The sequence below is a fragment of the Martes martes genome, assembly GCF_963455335.1.
Source record: "Martes martes genome assembly, chromosome: 13".
Classification (NCBI taxonomy): Eukaryota; Metazoa; Chordata; class Mammalia; order Carnivora; family Mustelidae; genus Martes; species Martes martes.
The window spans coordinates 92,310,643-92,325,465 of record NC_137901.1 but is presented as its reverse complement, the minus strand read 5'-3'; the positions used below and the strand labels follow the sequence as shown (position 1 = coordinate 92,325,465).

The 14,823-nt window shown below is 57.6% G+C and overlaps 1 protein-coding gene across 3 annotated transcripts in view; it reads right to left on the bottom strand.

Moving 5' to 3' along the window:
* SFSWAP (splicing factor SWAP) overlaps positions 1-14,823 on the bottom strand; it is a 66,552-nt gene that overhangs the window by 18,378 nt on the left and 33,351 nt on the right. For 2 of the 3 annotated variants that reach the window (XM_080821819.1, XM_080821821.1), the window contains exons 11-13: positions 14,397-14,568; positions 7,882-8,112; positions 6,665-6,855 (exon numbers count right to left, since the gene is read on the bottom strand). In XM_080821819.1, coding sequence (XP_080677945.1) covers positions 6,665-6,855; positions 7,882-8,112; positions 14,397-14,568 — 594 coding nt within the window. The remainder of the gene's footprint in view (positions 1-6,664; positions 6,856-7,881; positions 8,113-14,396; positions 14,569-14,823) is intronic. The other variant, XM_080821820.1, reaches the window with a different exon arrangement.

Here is a 14,823-nt window from a genome sequence, read left to right as displayed (position 1 = left end):
CAAATGACCCTCGAGGGCACTGGTCGCATGTCTTGCAGCTGGACAGTGAAACAGTGCTCAGCCTTTACAAATAAGGCGGTAATCTACTATGTCCACTGACGGTCCGCATCATAGTGTAAAATATCCAAGTTCACGGACACAAAACAGAACAAACCCCAAACCCACCCAAACCCGAACCCGAACCCCAGCTCACAAGCTGCCTGCCCTCGTCCCCGAGAAACGTCCTTGATGCGCTCTAACTGAACACCACACAGACCGGGGGACGCCCCGCAACTCTGCATTTGAACACTGGGGGCATCCAAGGACCCAGCTGGGCGGCTCTGGGGACAGCGCAAGGCGGGTGCTGAGCCTGAGGGAGGGGTGCACCTGCGGGGCAGGGCCCGCGGAATCCCGCAACTGCTCCTGTCCTCTCCTTGGGTCCTTGTGGTCCACGTGGACAAGGCCCACTGGATAAGGGGACAGCGCTTCCTGCTAAAGCCATAACCCCCCCCTCGGCCATGTCCCCACCTGCTGCCGGGGCCTGAGCTGTTGCTTCTGAAGCCCAGCCGAGCCACCCTGCACACTTGGGAGGCGGAGACGCTCACCCGCCCACAGCCCGGTCCACGCCAGGGCAGGAGAAGGGCAGGCTCCACCACAGTCTCATGCAGGCTGTGCCCACCCCCGCCCGTGAGCAGGTGCCGGTACCAAGCTCAGAGACACGCCACCTGGAGGTTTTCCGGCCATGTCCGTTCCGCACCGACAGGACGGCGGGGGCGGGGGGACGTGCTTCGGGCGCTCCAGGCACAGGCCTGAGACTCTGGCTGCGCAAACACAAGGGCAGGGTACCCGAATGCCTCTCAGGGGTGTCCCATCACTCGCTAAGGGACAGGTGTGCATCACTGGGCTGTCAGCTACCCTGGAGGGATTCCTGCTACACAGGGAGACAGGCCAGGGAAATTCAAGGGACACCGAGGGAAGTTTCTCGCGGATGCAAAATAACGACTTGGGCCATAAAACTCTTTCAGAAAATGTAAGCAGAATGTTTGGACAAGTGCAGTAGACGCCTGCTCCCCTACGTGAGCAAATCCTGCCCGTGTGGGCAACGGCCCTTCCTGCCCCCTCAATCCATGAATTCCAGAGGACACACACTACCTGAGCAGGGGACAGACCAGAACATTCCAACTCCCTGGTCGCTGTGCCAGGTTGGGGGAGAAGCACAAGAGCCCAGTCAAGCTGTCCAGGATTCAGGTCTGAGTGGGCAATGAGGTGAGTCAGGGCTGAGAACGCAGCTGGCCAGGGGACGCTGTGCCTGGAGGTGAATCCTTGAGCCCCGAGGGGGCTGTGCCACGCTCCCACCTCAGAACACGAGCGCCGCTCTCTACTGGTTTTGTTGAGCCACGTGGGGGCAGTGGGGTCGGTTCCTGACCCCGTGCAGTCAGAGCCTGACTGCGCAGCCAAGCCGGACTTTCAACCACTAGAAGACAGACTCAACAGCCGGCCAGCCGTACCCTCTGTGCTCGGCCGCAACAACGGAAGCGTCTGTGCCGCGGCCCGTGCACGGCGGTCAGCTACTGGCCACATGCGGCCAGTGCGGCTAGGGACCTGGATTTTGAATTTCACTTAATTTTTAAAAAAGGTTTTATCCATTTATTTGAAAGAGACCGAGAGAAAGAGAAGTGAAGAGTGCGAGTGGGGGGAAGGGCAGGGGCAGAGGGAGCACCGGCCCCTCTGGAGCGGGGAGTCCGGCATGGGCCCAGATAGTGATCAGAGCCGAAGGCAGGTGCTTCAGTGACTGGGCCACCCAGGCACCCCAATTTAATCTTTATCAAGTTAAATTTCAATGACTCCGGGTGGCTAGCGGCTACCATGTAGGACAGTGCACGCCTTGAAAACACCCCCGCACACAAATGCAGTTTCTGCCTTGACCAAAGTCTCCACCGCCTCGCCAGCTTGAATGGCACGTACCAGCAGCCTGGAAGACAGACTTCCGTGGCTCCCCACGCCCCACTCTGGGTTCCGACGGCACCTAGCCGAGCCCTCTGCGGCCACGATCAAGGACAGGCCGATAGGAAGGCCTGTGGGAGGCACGGCCTCGGGAGTGCAAGTGGACCGGCAGCGAACGAGCAGAGCTGCCTTTCCGGGCTGCAATGTCACTATTCCAGCAACAACCAGCGAAGCCCAAACTGGCAGGGGGAAGGGGAGCGCACGGGCAGGTCTGAGCGGCACTGGGAGAATTCAAGGAGAGACTCTGGGAAACCTTAGTGCCCCAGTTTAGGACACGGGGAAACGACACGAGCCCATCCTTTGATCACAAAGAAGAACTTGCCAACACGCTGGCACGAACCCAACAACTATCACGTCCCGCCGCGGGGAAACGAACTGCCCAGAAGCAGACGAGCATGTACTTGAAGACATGACCTCCCCCGGGAAGGAAGGCCTCGTCAGCTGTCAGAGTGGGGGAACCCCACACACGTCGCAAGGTATGACGGTGAGTCTGACGCTGCAGACTGAAACACGTCCTCTGCAACTGCCCGTCTGGGGACGCCTGGGGGCTGTCGGTGAAGCCCCTGCCTTTGGCTCAGGTCATGATCCTGGGGTCCTGGGATCGCGCCCCGATTCAGGCCCCTTGCTCAGGGGAAGTCTACGTCTCCCTCTGCCCTCTGCCTGCCGCTCCCCCAGCTCGTGCGCACACTCTCTGCCAGATAAATAAAATCTTAAAAAAAATAAATAAATAAACCCACTCCTTTGAATCTCCATTTCCTTCCCATCAGTCACATGTCCTGCGCGGCCCCCTCCCACGCAATCCGACAGCCAGAGCTGAGCGCCCACGCTGTTCTCTGCGTGTTCCGCTGCGTGGGCGCCGCTGGTCACCCGGTCACTCACGGGCCTGCACAAGGCTCCCGCCGGCCCCCCTGCTGACACAGCAGCCGGCACGCGCTCCTCCCGTGGAAGCGCTCTTCCCTGTCCGCGTCCCTCTGATTTCGGCAGACAGCGGCCGCACGGCCACTCCGCCCGCACCTGCTCCTGCAGACCCCGGGGCTGTGCTGATCGCTGCTGCCTCCGGCGGCGGTGCCCACTTCCTGCCCGCGCGGGTCCCTGGCCCCGGACGGCCCTCCCTACAGGGTCACCTCTCACAGGACCAACGCTCCTCAAGCCCGGCTGAGATGCCATCTCCACCTCCCGGAGGCCCAGGCACATCCACACGCTCATCTGCTCAGCTGCCCTGCAGGACGACCTTGGGGGACAGACGCGACTGTGCGGTCACTGGGTAAGAAACAGGCTCCCCGTTCATCTTCCGAGGTGCACTGGCGCCTTGAATACAACAGAGGCTCAACCAACACAGGCTGATTTTTGTTCTCGTGTCCCTGCAATCGCTTGCTGGCCCCATAAACTCGGCAGGACCATTACCTTGAACAAACCGCTAGCATCTGAAGGTGTCCTGAAGGCTGTTACCGCGCAAATGATCACATGACAATGCAAAGGAGCTCAGATTTAGGATCGCTGGTTTCCTTCATTCTGAACCAAGAGCACACCCCAAAACGAGCTACGTATGTGAATTTCTGAGGACTCACGTATGTGCTTTTCTGGGCCTTAGAGACCGCTCCACAATGTACTGCCCCATCTGTCCGTGGCGATAATCCCGCTCTAGGATGTGAGATCGTACCCGGTCACGGAAGACCCCCCTCCTGACATGCAGGTCAGCGGGGGGGACAGAGCGGGCGTGTACTCCAGGAGGCCTCTACGACGAGCGGGAAGGTGAGGGACCTGGCGACATGCACTGTGTCTAGCTGTACGTTCTTCAAACTGAATTCCAAGGCGGCCAGGCCATGGAGGACAAAGAGGAAGACCATCAGGGAAACTGGTCACAAAAAGCCATCCCCAGCGAGAGGTTGGCAGCCAGGAGAACATGTGGAGAGGCTATGGAGGCGGCGCTCGGGGGGCAGGGGCCAGGACACCAGAAACCCCTAGGAAGTCCCTCGTGTCAGGACAGCTAACGTACACAAGCTAATGAAACAGATGCCATCTTTCCACCGGTCAAGACCGACAGCCACCAGAGCCTGCTGACAGCCGGCACCCACTCGGGTATTTTCACAGCCCCGGGAGAGAGACAAAACCTGCCACACTCGTGTCAGGGGCTCACTTAGTAGTGCCTGAGATTTAGAAACCATTTCCATGGTCAGAGGCTCATGTTAAGGTTCCACTCATTGGAGTGAGTGCGCGGGACATGGGAGCACAGTCACAGCGCTAAGACCGGGCCAGCTGCACGTCCGCCCAAGGCTGGGGCAGCTTATGGGCTGGCAGCAGGCGCTCACCCGATAAACACGCACAAGCACGAGCCCGATGGACACAGGGAAGAGCTCTGCGGGGTGAAAAGCCCAGCACGCACAGTAATGCACAGGATGCAGTCCGAGGACTGTGACATTTATTTATTTAATTTTTTAAAAATTGTTATTGATTTATTTAACAGAGACAGAAAGACAGACACAGCAAGGGAGGGAACAGAAGCACAGGAAGGGGAAGAGAGCAGCAGACCTCCTACTAGGCAGGGAGCCCGATGCGGGGCTCGATCCTAGGACCCTGGGATCATGACCTGAGCCGAAGGCAGAGGCTTAACGACTGAGCCACCAGGGCACCCCGGACTGTGACATTTAAATCTACACGTAGAAACAGATCGTTCTCCTTTGAGAATACACAAGCACTAAAATGCAGCATTCGCATACAACGGGTTACTATTCAGCTTAAAAACCAACATCGTGACAGGTGACCCAAGCTGGTTCCGGAAGCACCAATCCCCCGCCTCCACGAGGCCCCGAGGGCAGCCAGGCTGACGGAGATGGACGGCATGGGCGCCAGTGGCCCCCAGCCAGCGGTGCACGGGGCAGTCTCATTCGGGAAGGTACCAGGGTCCTGACGGTGGAAGCTGGGGATGGCGGCATGCGACAGAAGTGTACTCAGTGCCGCTGAATGGTGTGCTCGCAAAGGCTTAAGATGACCAGTTGTAGGTATGGTAGTTTTACACAATAAAAACTACAATGAATAAGAAATTGGTAGTTCCCTAGGAATTAGGAAACAGGAACCCAGGGGAAGGGAAGGGTGCGTTCCCCTCGGCGCCTCGTCCTTGCACGTGAATGGTCTGCGTCACGCACACGTGGCGCTGTAACGGAAGTCGAAGCAGATGAGCTGCCGAAAAGCCCTGCAGGGTCTCGAGCCAAGCCCTCGGAGGACATCCCCAGCTGCCCTGCGCACGATGGCTCACAGAGACCTGGGGGCCGCACGCCAAAGGGCTGTACCCGGGCCGGCGGGGGACAGGTGTGCCAGCAGCGGCGAGCGACGTGTGCACAGAGCAGCCCACAAAGGCAGGCTAACCGGTCTCCAGAAGCTGCTTCCGGCTACACTTTCACGTTGAATCTCACTCATGACAATTGCCAACATATTTATTTTTGTTTCAAAGCAATTAAAGACGTTTACTACCATCTGCTACTACTGTTACATTTTTGTCGAAACAGTGTAGGAGCTACAATCTCCCCCACTAGGTCTGCAAGGGGAATGACCCAGTGATTTAAACAAGAAGCATCAACACTTATTTCCACGTATTATGATTCAGAACACACGCTCGAAAACAAGAAAGGTGGGACTCGCCGTGCATGGATAAACAGGAAAAAAGCCCGAGTTGAAGCCTATCTCGAGTTCATAAGGAAAAAAGCCCGAGTTGAAGCCTATCTCGAGTTCATAGGGAGGAATTCTGCTGCCGGGAGGAGGCCACACGGCAGACCGGGGAGCGCGGCGCACTGACACGGAGCAATTCTGGCTGTGACTGAGTTTTTGCTCGAGCACAGCGCTGTCGGAAGCACAGCTGTGACCACGTGACAGAATCGGCTCCAACAGCCCCACACGCAAATGTCCACGAGCTATGCCATCTACTCCGTGCACACATGGCGGCGGACTGCAGGACGTGCACACGGCCCCCTCCGAGGCCCCGCTGGGAGAGTTCCAGCTCCCCGGCCCCCGCAAGCCGCAACCGTCCCAGCGGAGGCATGTTGGCCTCTGTCCCTCCCTGACCGAGCCCCAGACTGACTCCTGATGGAGACAGCAGGCTTGGCCGGCAGCAGGAGGCAGGAGCCGGGAACTCACCGTGAGGCTTTCCTCGGAAAACAAATACACCCAGAGGCTATGTGTGGCCAAAATCCATCTGGAGTCAGGGCCCTAGACTCTCCAGAGAAGTCCGGGTGATCAAGAGCACAGGGCACCTTCTCCCCGTCACCGGGAAACGCCACTCTAAGACAGGCTGGGGACCATGGGAAGCGCTGTCCCGAGCCCGGGGCGGGGGGGGTGGGGGTGGGTGGGCGGGGGTGAAGCGTGGAGGGCCGGTCGTGGCCATGACCATGTCTGAGTTTGTTTTCGAATTCAAGTGCTGATGTTGACACGGACCCGAGCAGTCACTGTTCCGGCCAAATGTGTCCCCAGGCGGACGCACGTCCCTCCCAGGGAAGCCCCCGGCGGCCTCATGTGCTCACAGGAGCAAGGGTTCCCGGCTGGGGAGAGAGGCCCAAGTCTCTGTGACCGCGCCCGGCACCTGCGGTGGGGGCTCTGGTGGGAGCTTCGGCCACGAGCTCCGGGGCCCCCAGGGCAGGAGGCCCACACTCACCCACTTCTACCCGGAATGCTGATGTGGACTTCAACTCACCTCCACACTGAAAGGATTTTCCTCAACTTTTCCGACTTCTGCTTCTGGCAGAGGATTTTTTAAGGTCTGTAAAAATAAAGCTGCTTTCCTTTTACGTTCTGCTTGAAGCTGCTTCTCCTTCGACTCCTTAGACGCCTGGGCCAGCTTCTCTCTGGCCGCGGCCGCGAGTCGGTCCTCCAGCTTTTGCTTTGCTTGAGGAATAAACAGAAAAAAGCAAATGTTTACAACACGTGGTATTTTCTAAACACCTTGCTATTTTGATTTTCACAGGCAGTGAAAGGGTCACGAAATACAATGCAGTTGTTCTGAAAGATTAACATGACCCAAATTTCGGGACAGACGAATCAGGCAAACTGAATTTTGAGAGACTTAGTTCACAACGCTTATCATTAGTATTTCTAACGTTCCACCTTCAGAATCAAAGCCACAAACTTGATGGGACTGCACAGCAGGGAGAGCGGGGATCGGGGAAACCTCAGAATGCCACTCACCCCAGCCAGGGATGCCGCGTTACAAGGTTTACTCTGGACATGCGGCTTGGTTTACGGCAGCTGGTTCGAATTCAGACGCACACGCACAGAGCCGAGCCTGCCGAGGGCGGGCGACTCGCACCAGGCCCGGTCTGAGGGAGGCATCCTCCTACGAATGTGGCTTTACCCGTGCGCGCGCGTACAGAAAGCACGGCGTACACCCCGGGGAGCAGAGGCAGAAGCTGATGCTGGCGTTAATTAACTATGTGAGTGCGGAGCGCGGTGTGTTCTGGGGGCGGGTGGGAGGCCGGGGGGCACCTGCCCCAACGCCACTGGTGGTGGCGGAGCAGCTGGTGGCCTGGCCGGGGCCCGCGTCACCTTGAAGGGTCGGACGGGCTCACGGCGGGGCATCTCCTTGTCTGGTATAGGGTCTGAGCTGGGAGCACAGGCCGAGCGTTCGGCCCAGGGCTGTGGTCAGAGCACACAGGCCCCCCGCCCCCACGAAAGCACTCTGGGCAGACTCTGGAAACATGCTGCCAAGGCGCTGTGTCTGACGCCTAGTGAAGAGCAGTGCTCACTGCTCTAACCGAGAACTTTCCTTGTGTACAACACCCCCACCGGACCCCCGCGGTTCTGGGGTCTGAAGTCTGGAGGTCCCGGCCGGCAGCCTCTGTCCTGCGGGCTGAGCGGGTTAAGCTTGGGTTTACGTACTTTTTCCTTCAAGAAGTTGAAAACATATGGACAAACCTTGCTTCGCTTCTAGCTCCTCCTGGGTCAGCTGAGGCCGCTTCTCCTCAACCACTACACAGGGCGGGGTGACCGCCGGGTTAGCGCTTGCAGCACTGCTAGAACCTTCCTGGCCTTCTTTGCCTTCTTCGTCGTCATCGCTGTCATCATCTAGCTTGACACGATTTTTTTCCAGGGGAAGTAGATCATTTTCTTTGGCCTTGATTGCAAAGCTTATCGGAGCAAATGAAGCTGTTGAGAAAAGTGAAAACGGTGATAGACTGTTAGGTATCTGGAAGCACAGAGCAGAAACCCACAGGGGCCCCACCATCCACAAGTGCATCGGCCGGCGGGGTAGCGTCCCGAGTAGAGCCACATCTTACATGGAGGGAGGTTCTAGGGCTGCGGGCAGCGCCTGTGTGGTCAGAGAGGGCCGCTGAAATGCACGCTGCACGCAGGGGGGCTGGGCTGGCCCGCGGGGGACCCCACACACGCCTTGCCAGGACGCAGGCACTGAGGGTGAGCCAGGGTCACCCCATCTATAAAGGGTCAGTTGCTCTCGGGGTTTTCCTTCCTTTCCCAGACTCAGCATACGGCTGAATCTGCACAGGACAAACCGGCACAGGATGCGACTCGACTACGGAAAGGTATTTCTAAAACCCCCCACTCTGTAACGTAGCCTCTTCTTACAAAGCAAAAGCTACAGGCCCGGTGCCTCATTCAGCAAACACTTTAACACGCCCCTGCTTCGTGTAAGACGTGATGTCTGACTACTCTACGGCCGCCACAAAATGTCAGGTGGTGCCATGTTCTCCCCAAGAACATCTACGAATTTTACCAAGAGAAATACAAAGGCCTGAAAGGAAATAACCTTCCCCGTCCCCATCCATGCAGCACGCCCTCGCGAGTCCCTGGCTCCTTTGGACTCTATGATGAAGGTGATTCTGAACGACACCTGCCTCACTGTACTGCGCTACTTCACTCTTAAAAACCACGAACCATTACCTAATGAAAGACATTCAAGTAAACGACAACAAAGGGAAATTAAAAAAAATAATTTTATTTATTCATTTGACACACAGAGATCACAAGTGGCAGACAGGCAGGCGGAGAGAGAGCGGGGGAAGCAGGCTCCCTGCCAAGCAGAGAGCCCGATGCGGGGCTCGATCCCAGGACCCTGAGATTATGACCTTTGCTGAAGGCAGAGGCTTAACCCACTGAGCCACCCAGGCGTGCTGCAAAGGCAAACTTTCAAGTGCAGCACACACCGCTGCCTCAGAGAACGCAGGGAGCGGGTCTGGGAAGGTGCTCATCTCCTGGATGCGCCTGAAACCTTCCATTACGAAAGCCGGCAGGCTCCAGAAGGGCTGCATCTGTGGGTCTGCAGGGAGGGGGCCCAGCTGGCCCCCAAGGGCCCCACCATCCGCACTCTGCGGCTCCATACCGCGGAAGCCTTGCAGCACGTAAGCACTCCAGGTCTGCCACATAACCACCTTTTGTCCACAACTGCCTCGGGCTACAGCAAAGCTACACGCCACATGCTGTGAAAGGCACAGCTGGTGAGTCCCCCGGAAAATCCGCGGCGCACCGCCCTTCTCCGTGCACAACACACCCCGCACAGGGGCCACGAAGACGAAGGTTCGTTAGGGGAACCCACATTAACCGCTGAACTGTTACACAGTCTCCTCTTCCGCGGACACGCTAAATCGTCTATGGGTGACAGGCTACGATGTCGGGGACTCGGGTGGGCAGTGGGGGGACTGGAGTGCTGCGCTCATCATGGCATGCTGTGTTTGTATACCCTGACATTTTCTGTGAGAAAACAAGTTTAATGTTACCCTTTACCGCCTATAGTAACAGGACCTCCTTAACGACATACAGCCAAGAGACCTTAAAGGCAAAAATAGTCACTTAAATGTCAATCAAAATTGCTCACGGACTTGGGGCTACAGCAGCATATCCCAAGATAACTTTAACGATTCTCAAAACATCTCTTCCTCCAGACTGAATAAACCAGCCGTCAACAAACGCCGTATTTTAAAATATTCGCTTCTGGAACACCTTCTATGCTAACACAACACGTGTGTGGATCCCGGCATGTATGCACGTGAAACGCAAGGCCAAAGAGCCCCATTACTGACGCAGACACTGAAGCCAGTCAGCAACGGCTTGGGGCAAGGGGCCGCCCCGGGCCGCACCTAACGAACGTGCAGCCCCGTCTGGGATGCTGCTGGGCTTCCTGCTTAAAGGCGGGGAACCAAGGCTACAAAGGCCAAGTAACTTCCCCAGGGAGCTGAGCCAGGGAGCGGGGGACCGGGAACCCTTCCTTCACATAGGAAACCTAGCCCAGTTCCCCTGCTGCAAGGATGCGGCAGCTCCTGCCCCGCCTCCGCCGCCGGCACAGCCTCCCTTCCCCCGCCTCCACCGTGCTGCTGCTTCCTCCTCCAACCTCAGCTCACAGACGCCGCCTGGCCTCTCTCCTCCACACCTCTGCGGGTTTCGCATCGTGTATCCACAGCCTGCTCACCCTGGGCTGCGGGGCGTGGGGCCAGGCGGCTGGGAGCCGGGCCGGGGAGCTCGGTCAGTGCGTGTGCGGGCACGCACGGTCCCCAGGCCTCCGTCCTGCACAGGTGCGCTCCCGCAGGTGAGAGATCAAGCCTCGTGACGAAGGTCAGCCTTCTGAAGGGACCGAGTTCTCTACGGAAAACTGACAGCACAGGTGGACAAGATGAAAGATCAGCCGTGGCAGACGTGGGAGAAGTAACCTGCACAGCTCCCAGGCACGCAGGCGTGCATGGGGCCACACTCGAGCGTTCCAGCCTCCTCCACTCAGGGAGCCACACTGTGCCATGTTCCCGTGTCAGCAGAGATCATTTTTAAAAACCGGAGTTTCATTTCTTGGTCTGGACATTCCAATGTATTTCAATTTCCCACGACTATGTCCGAAGGTTTACCTCTAAGAGCACGAGCCCCGCAGGGAGCACTGGGTCGGGGCGCCGGCCGAGCCGCAGGTGTCAGGCGTGAGCACGTGGCCATTCTAGGAGCTGCGCCCACGCGTGCTTGCATAGACGGCGCGGGTTCCCGCCGCCCTGAGCCTCTCCCTTGCAGAGCATTATGCATAACTTGACTGATTTGAGAGGCAAAAGACAGCATTTTTTTAATGCAGATACACTTTACAAATTTAAAAATGTATCTCCTGACCATCGTTTTTTCTTCTTCGGTGAGCGATCTGCCATGTCCTTGGTCTAGTACTTCTCTGCCGCGCTGTCTTTCCTTACTGGTCACTGAGCTCTTCCCACAGCGTGCACACTGCCCCTTCTCAGGCCATGTGAACCGTCACCAACATTTTGACGTTTGTCATTTAATTTCTTTCAGGTCCTGCCCCCATCAGACTTCCTTACCTTTCCTTAGGATTTATGGCTTCAATTTCTAGAAAGTCTATCCCAACTCTTAGATTATGAAAAAGAAACTGCCTTTATTTTCTTCTATCTTCGTGTTCCTAATTTTAAAAATATTTTATGTTAGAGAAAGAGAGTGTGTGTAGGAGCAGTACGAGGAACAGAGGCAGAGGGACAAGCAGACCGTGCCCGCAGCATGGACCCTGACCCATGAGATCCCACCTGAGCCAAAACCAAGTTAGCAACTGCACCAACCAGGCACCCCTTCATGATTTTTTTTTACATTTAAATACATAATCTGTCTGGAACTATTGTTGTGAGATGTGAAGGAGCAGTCGTATTTACTTGTTTTCTGTAACGGGGGACCAGACTTCCAGCCATCAGTTAGTCGCACTGAAGCGCACCATCCACACCCCAGGACATACCTGCACCGACCGGGGATCTGCTGCAGTGGCCAGGCTCATCGGCTCCCACCCGGGGCAGCGCCCATGGACTGCTCCCAGGCCCCACCTGGCCCCGGGCCGCCCTGCATTCCCACTCCTTGGGTGGCCAGGCTCCTCTTTCTTGCGGGAGCAAACTTGACCTGATGCGATCCTGCCAACTGCCTGTGTTCCGGGACTTCACGGACCGGTGCACGTCCCCGAAATTCTTCCAGACTGTGCATCCATCACACTGCTTCTTCTTGACATGACAGTAGCGATTAATACTTTCCTAGACCATTTTTTCAGTTATTTTCAAATTCATTCAAATTTAGGGTTACACGTATGATTCGTGTGCACTTCGAAAATGTGCTTTTCTTTACCCGTTGTCTGCGGTGTATCCGCCGGCAAAACAGCACGCTTCACCAGCCTCTCCCTACATCCTCGCTGGTCCCTGCTGACACGCATTGCCCCTCACCCCACCGCGTTCCTCAGATGCATTTAATGCTTTCCTTCTGGGTTGTTTTTTTCGTTTTTCTAAGACTTCATTTATTTGTCAAAGCAAGCACACAAACGGGGGAAGGGCAGAGGCAGAAGGAGAAGCAGACTCCCCCATGAGCAGGGAGCCAAAGTGGGGCTCAATCCCAGGACCCTGAGATCATGACCTGAGCAGAAGGCAAATGGTTAGCTGACTGAGCCACCCAGTTTTTCTAGGTTTGAGCTGAATGGCTGTCACAGATTTTCTTTACCAACATAAGCATACAAAGCTATGTAAATTTTTGTTTGACGTTTTTGCTGCATTTGATAATTTTTTGATAAATATTCTCATCGGGGGTGCCTGGCCAGCTCAGTTAGTGGAGCGTGCGACTCGATCTCTGGCTCCTGAGTTCAAGCCCCACATTGGATGTAAAGAGAACTTAAAAGTATCTTAAAAAAAAAAAGAAGAAGAAAAAGAAGAAGAAGAAACATTCTCATCATTCTCATCAGCAGCACTGACTCCGACTCACTATTCCGGAAATGCTGACGCATCTGTTAAGAGTCTGAGCTCGGGAGCACCCGGAAGACTTTCCGTTCAGAATTCCAGACACCCTCTTATCGGCTCTTCTTGCCGCAGACGTGGGTGTGATGGGCCAATCGTCCTTTTCTCTGCCTGGGGACAACCTGCCCCTTTCTCCCTCTGGATTCTTCTCTGCCACCTCTGTCTCCTCCCCTGTGGATCTGAGAACATCTTCAGCCCGTCTTTGCATCCACCGTGCTCCCGAGGCTTTCACCACACTGTACCACCCGGAGGCTGTTTCCAGGCCGTTCCCACAGGTGTGAGGCTACCGGTGGTGCCAGGCCCTGGCGCTCAGTCCCACCGCCTCCCTGGCACCCATGGGCTCCGCGGCTCCAAGCCGCACTGTCCCAGGCACGGGCCGTGTGGTCGTGGTGGTGTGGGGGCAGCCGTGGCCGAGAGGCAAGCCACCTGCCGCCGCGTTCCCCGCGGCCCTGGCCTCCCGCCCACCGCCACTCTGGCTGGCAGAGGCTGCGACAGCCTGGGGGTCACCACCACGGTGTCCCAAGGTGTTCTTCTCTTCTCTGTCAAGTAAATTCCAGGTACGCCGGCCAGCGAATACCTTCCCCCACTTCTGAGGCAAAAACTGATCTTATTCTCTATTACGTTCCTTTGTTATTTCAGTGAGAGTCTGCAGGTGGCTGGAAGGGTGAGCAACTCAACACGCGTGCTTGGCCAACTCGTGCGAGGAGAGGCTCAGAGATACTGAGTCTCCCCGGTCAGTCGTCCATGCGGGCCGGGCTGGCTACTCCAGATCACCCCCGCCCCCCACCCAACACGGCAGCCGGAGGCAAGGCACCGGCCTTCCTGCAGTCCTGCGACCCTCTGCCCCCGCAGCTCGCCCCTCCCCCCACCCCACCTTCTCCTACAGCTCCGGAGCCGGCCCCAGCCCCATCGGCACTCCAGGTGATCCCCCCGGGTGCCCTCAGTCACCCACTTGCACTCACTCCTCTGACGCGGCACTTGAGACGACCCAAGTCCCGGGTCCCCATGAGCTGGCTGTGGCTGCTACGCGAGCCGCTCCCCCAGGACCCACCCGCCATTCCGACCTCGCCTCCTGTGCGCGCCCGCCCGCAGCTCGGGCCACGCAGCCTCTGCCGGGGACCGCGGCCCTGCCCTGGGGCGCCTGGTACTCCGCAGCCTCTCCCGTCCCCGCCAGGCGGGACTCACTGCAGCGTCCTACGTTTGACCCAAACTGAGCCTCCTGTTGGGGCACGTGCGTGGCTTCCCCAACCCCATCCTAGTACACTGGCTCCTTCTGTGCTCGTCTGTCTGAGCAGGTGGAAAACTCCCGCTGAGAACACAAGAGCCGCCGAAGCGGAGGGAGCGGAGGGCGCCTGGGAGCAGCCTCAGGACCCAGAGTCAACTAATTGCACTGGTGCCAGGGTCCGCACATGAGTGTGTCTGTGGGAGTCGGAGGAGGAGCCAAACATCCGGGAACCGTGCTGAACCTTCCCATTAAACTCGCCAGAACAGACCGGGACAAAGCTACGCCTTGGCTGAGCCCCTATCCACATGGCCCCACGCCCCAGCTGAGGAAAGCGCTGCGAGGTGGGGGATCTACGACAGCGACAGCGACCTCCCAGGAGGGGCGACCCCCTCACTCCCTCCCCTGGCCCCTGCCGCCACCTCTCGTCTACGAGGGCGGGACTGGCAGCGGCCTACCTTTGACCAGCTTCCCGTCCGCCACCGTCTTACTGGACGACGCCTCCTTCTTCCCCGGGGGGCCGCCTCTTCCTGCGTCGGCGGCCGAGTCTTCACACGGACCCTCCTCCGCCCCGTCGCTCGGCTTCTCAGCTGCAGATTCCGCAGGAGCCTCTTCCGGTGCGGACGCAGCCTAGAGATGAAATGCGGCGATCAACGGCAGCGTCAGAGACGCCCGGGGTTGGTCACAGACAGACAGACTCCATTCTGAAACTAAGACTTGCCACCTTCTGCTACAACACAACACAGAGGGGAGCGCGAGTCCTGTCCTGTGGAAGGGCAGACTGCCTCTCAAAGCTCTAATGCCGTGCTGGGGGCCACGGCGCACTGCTTCTTCCTCGGAGACAGGTGTCCGAGAAGGCTTTCAGACCCCAGGCGGTGTGCGTCG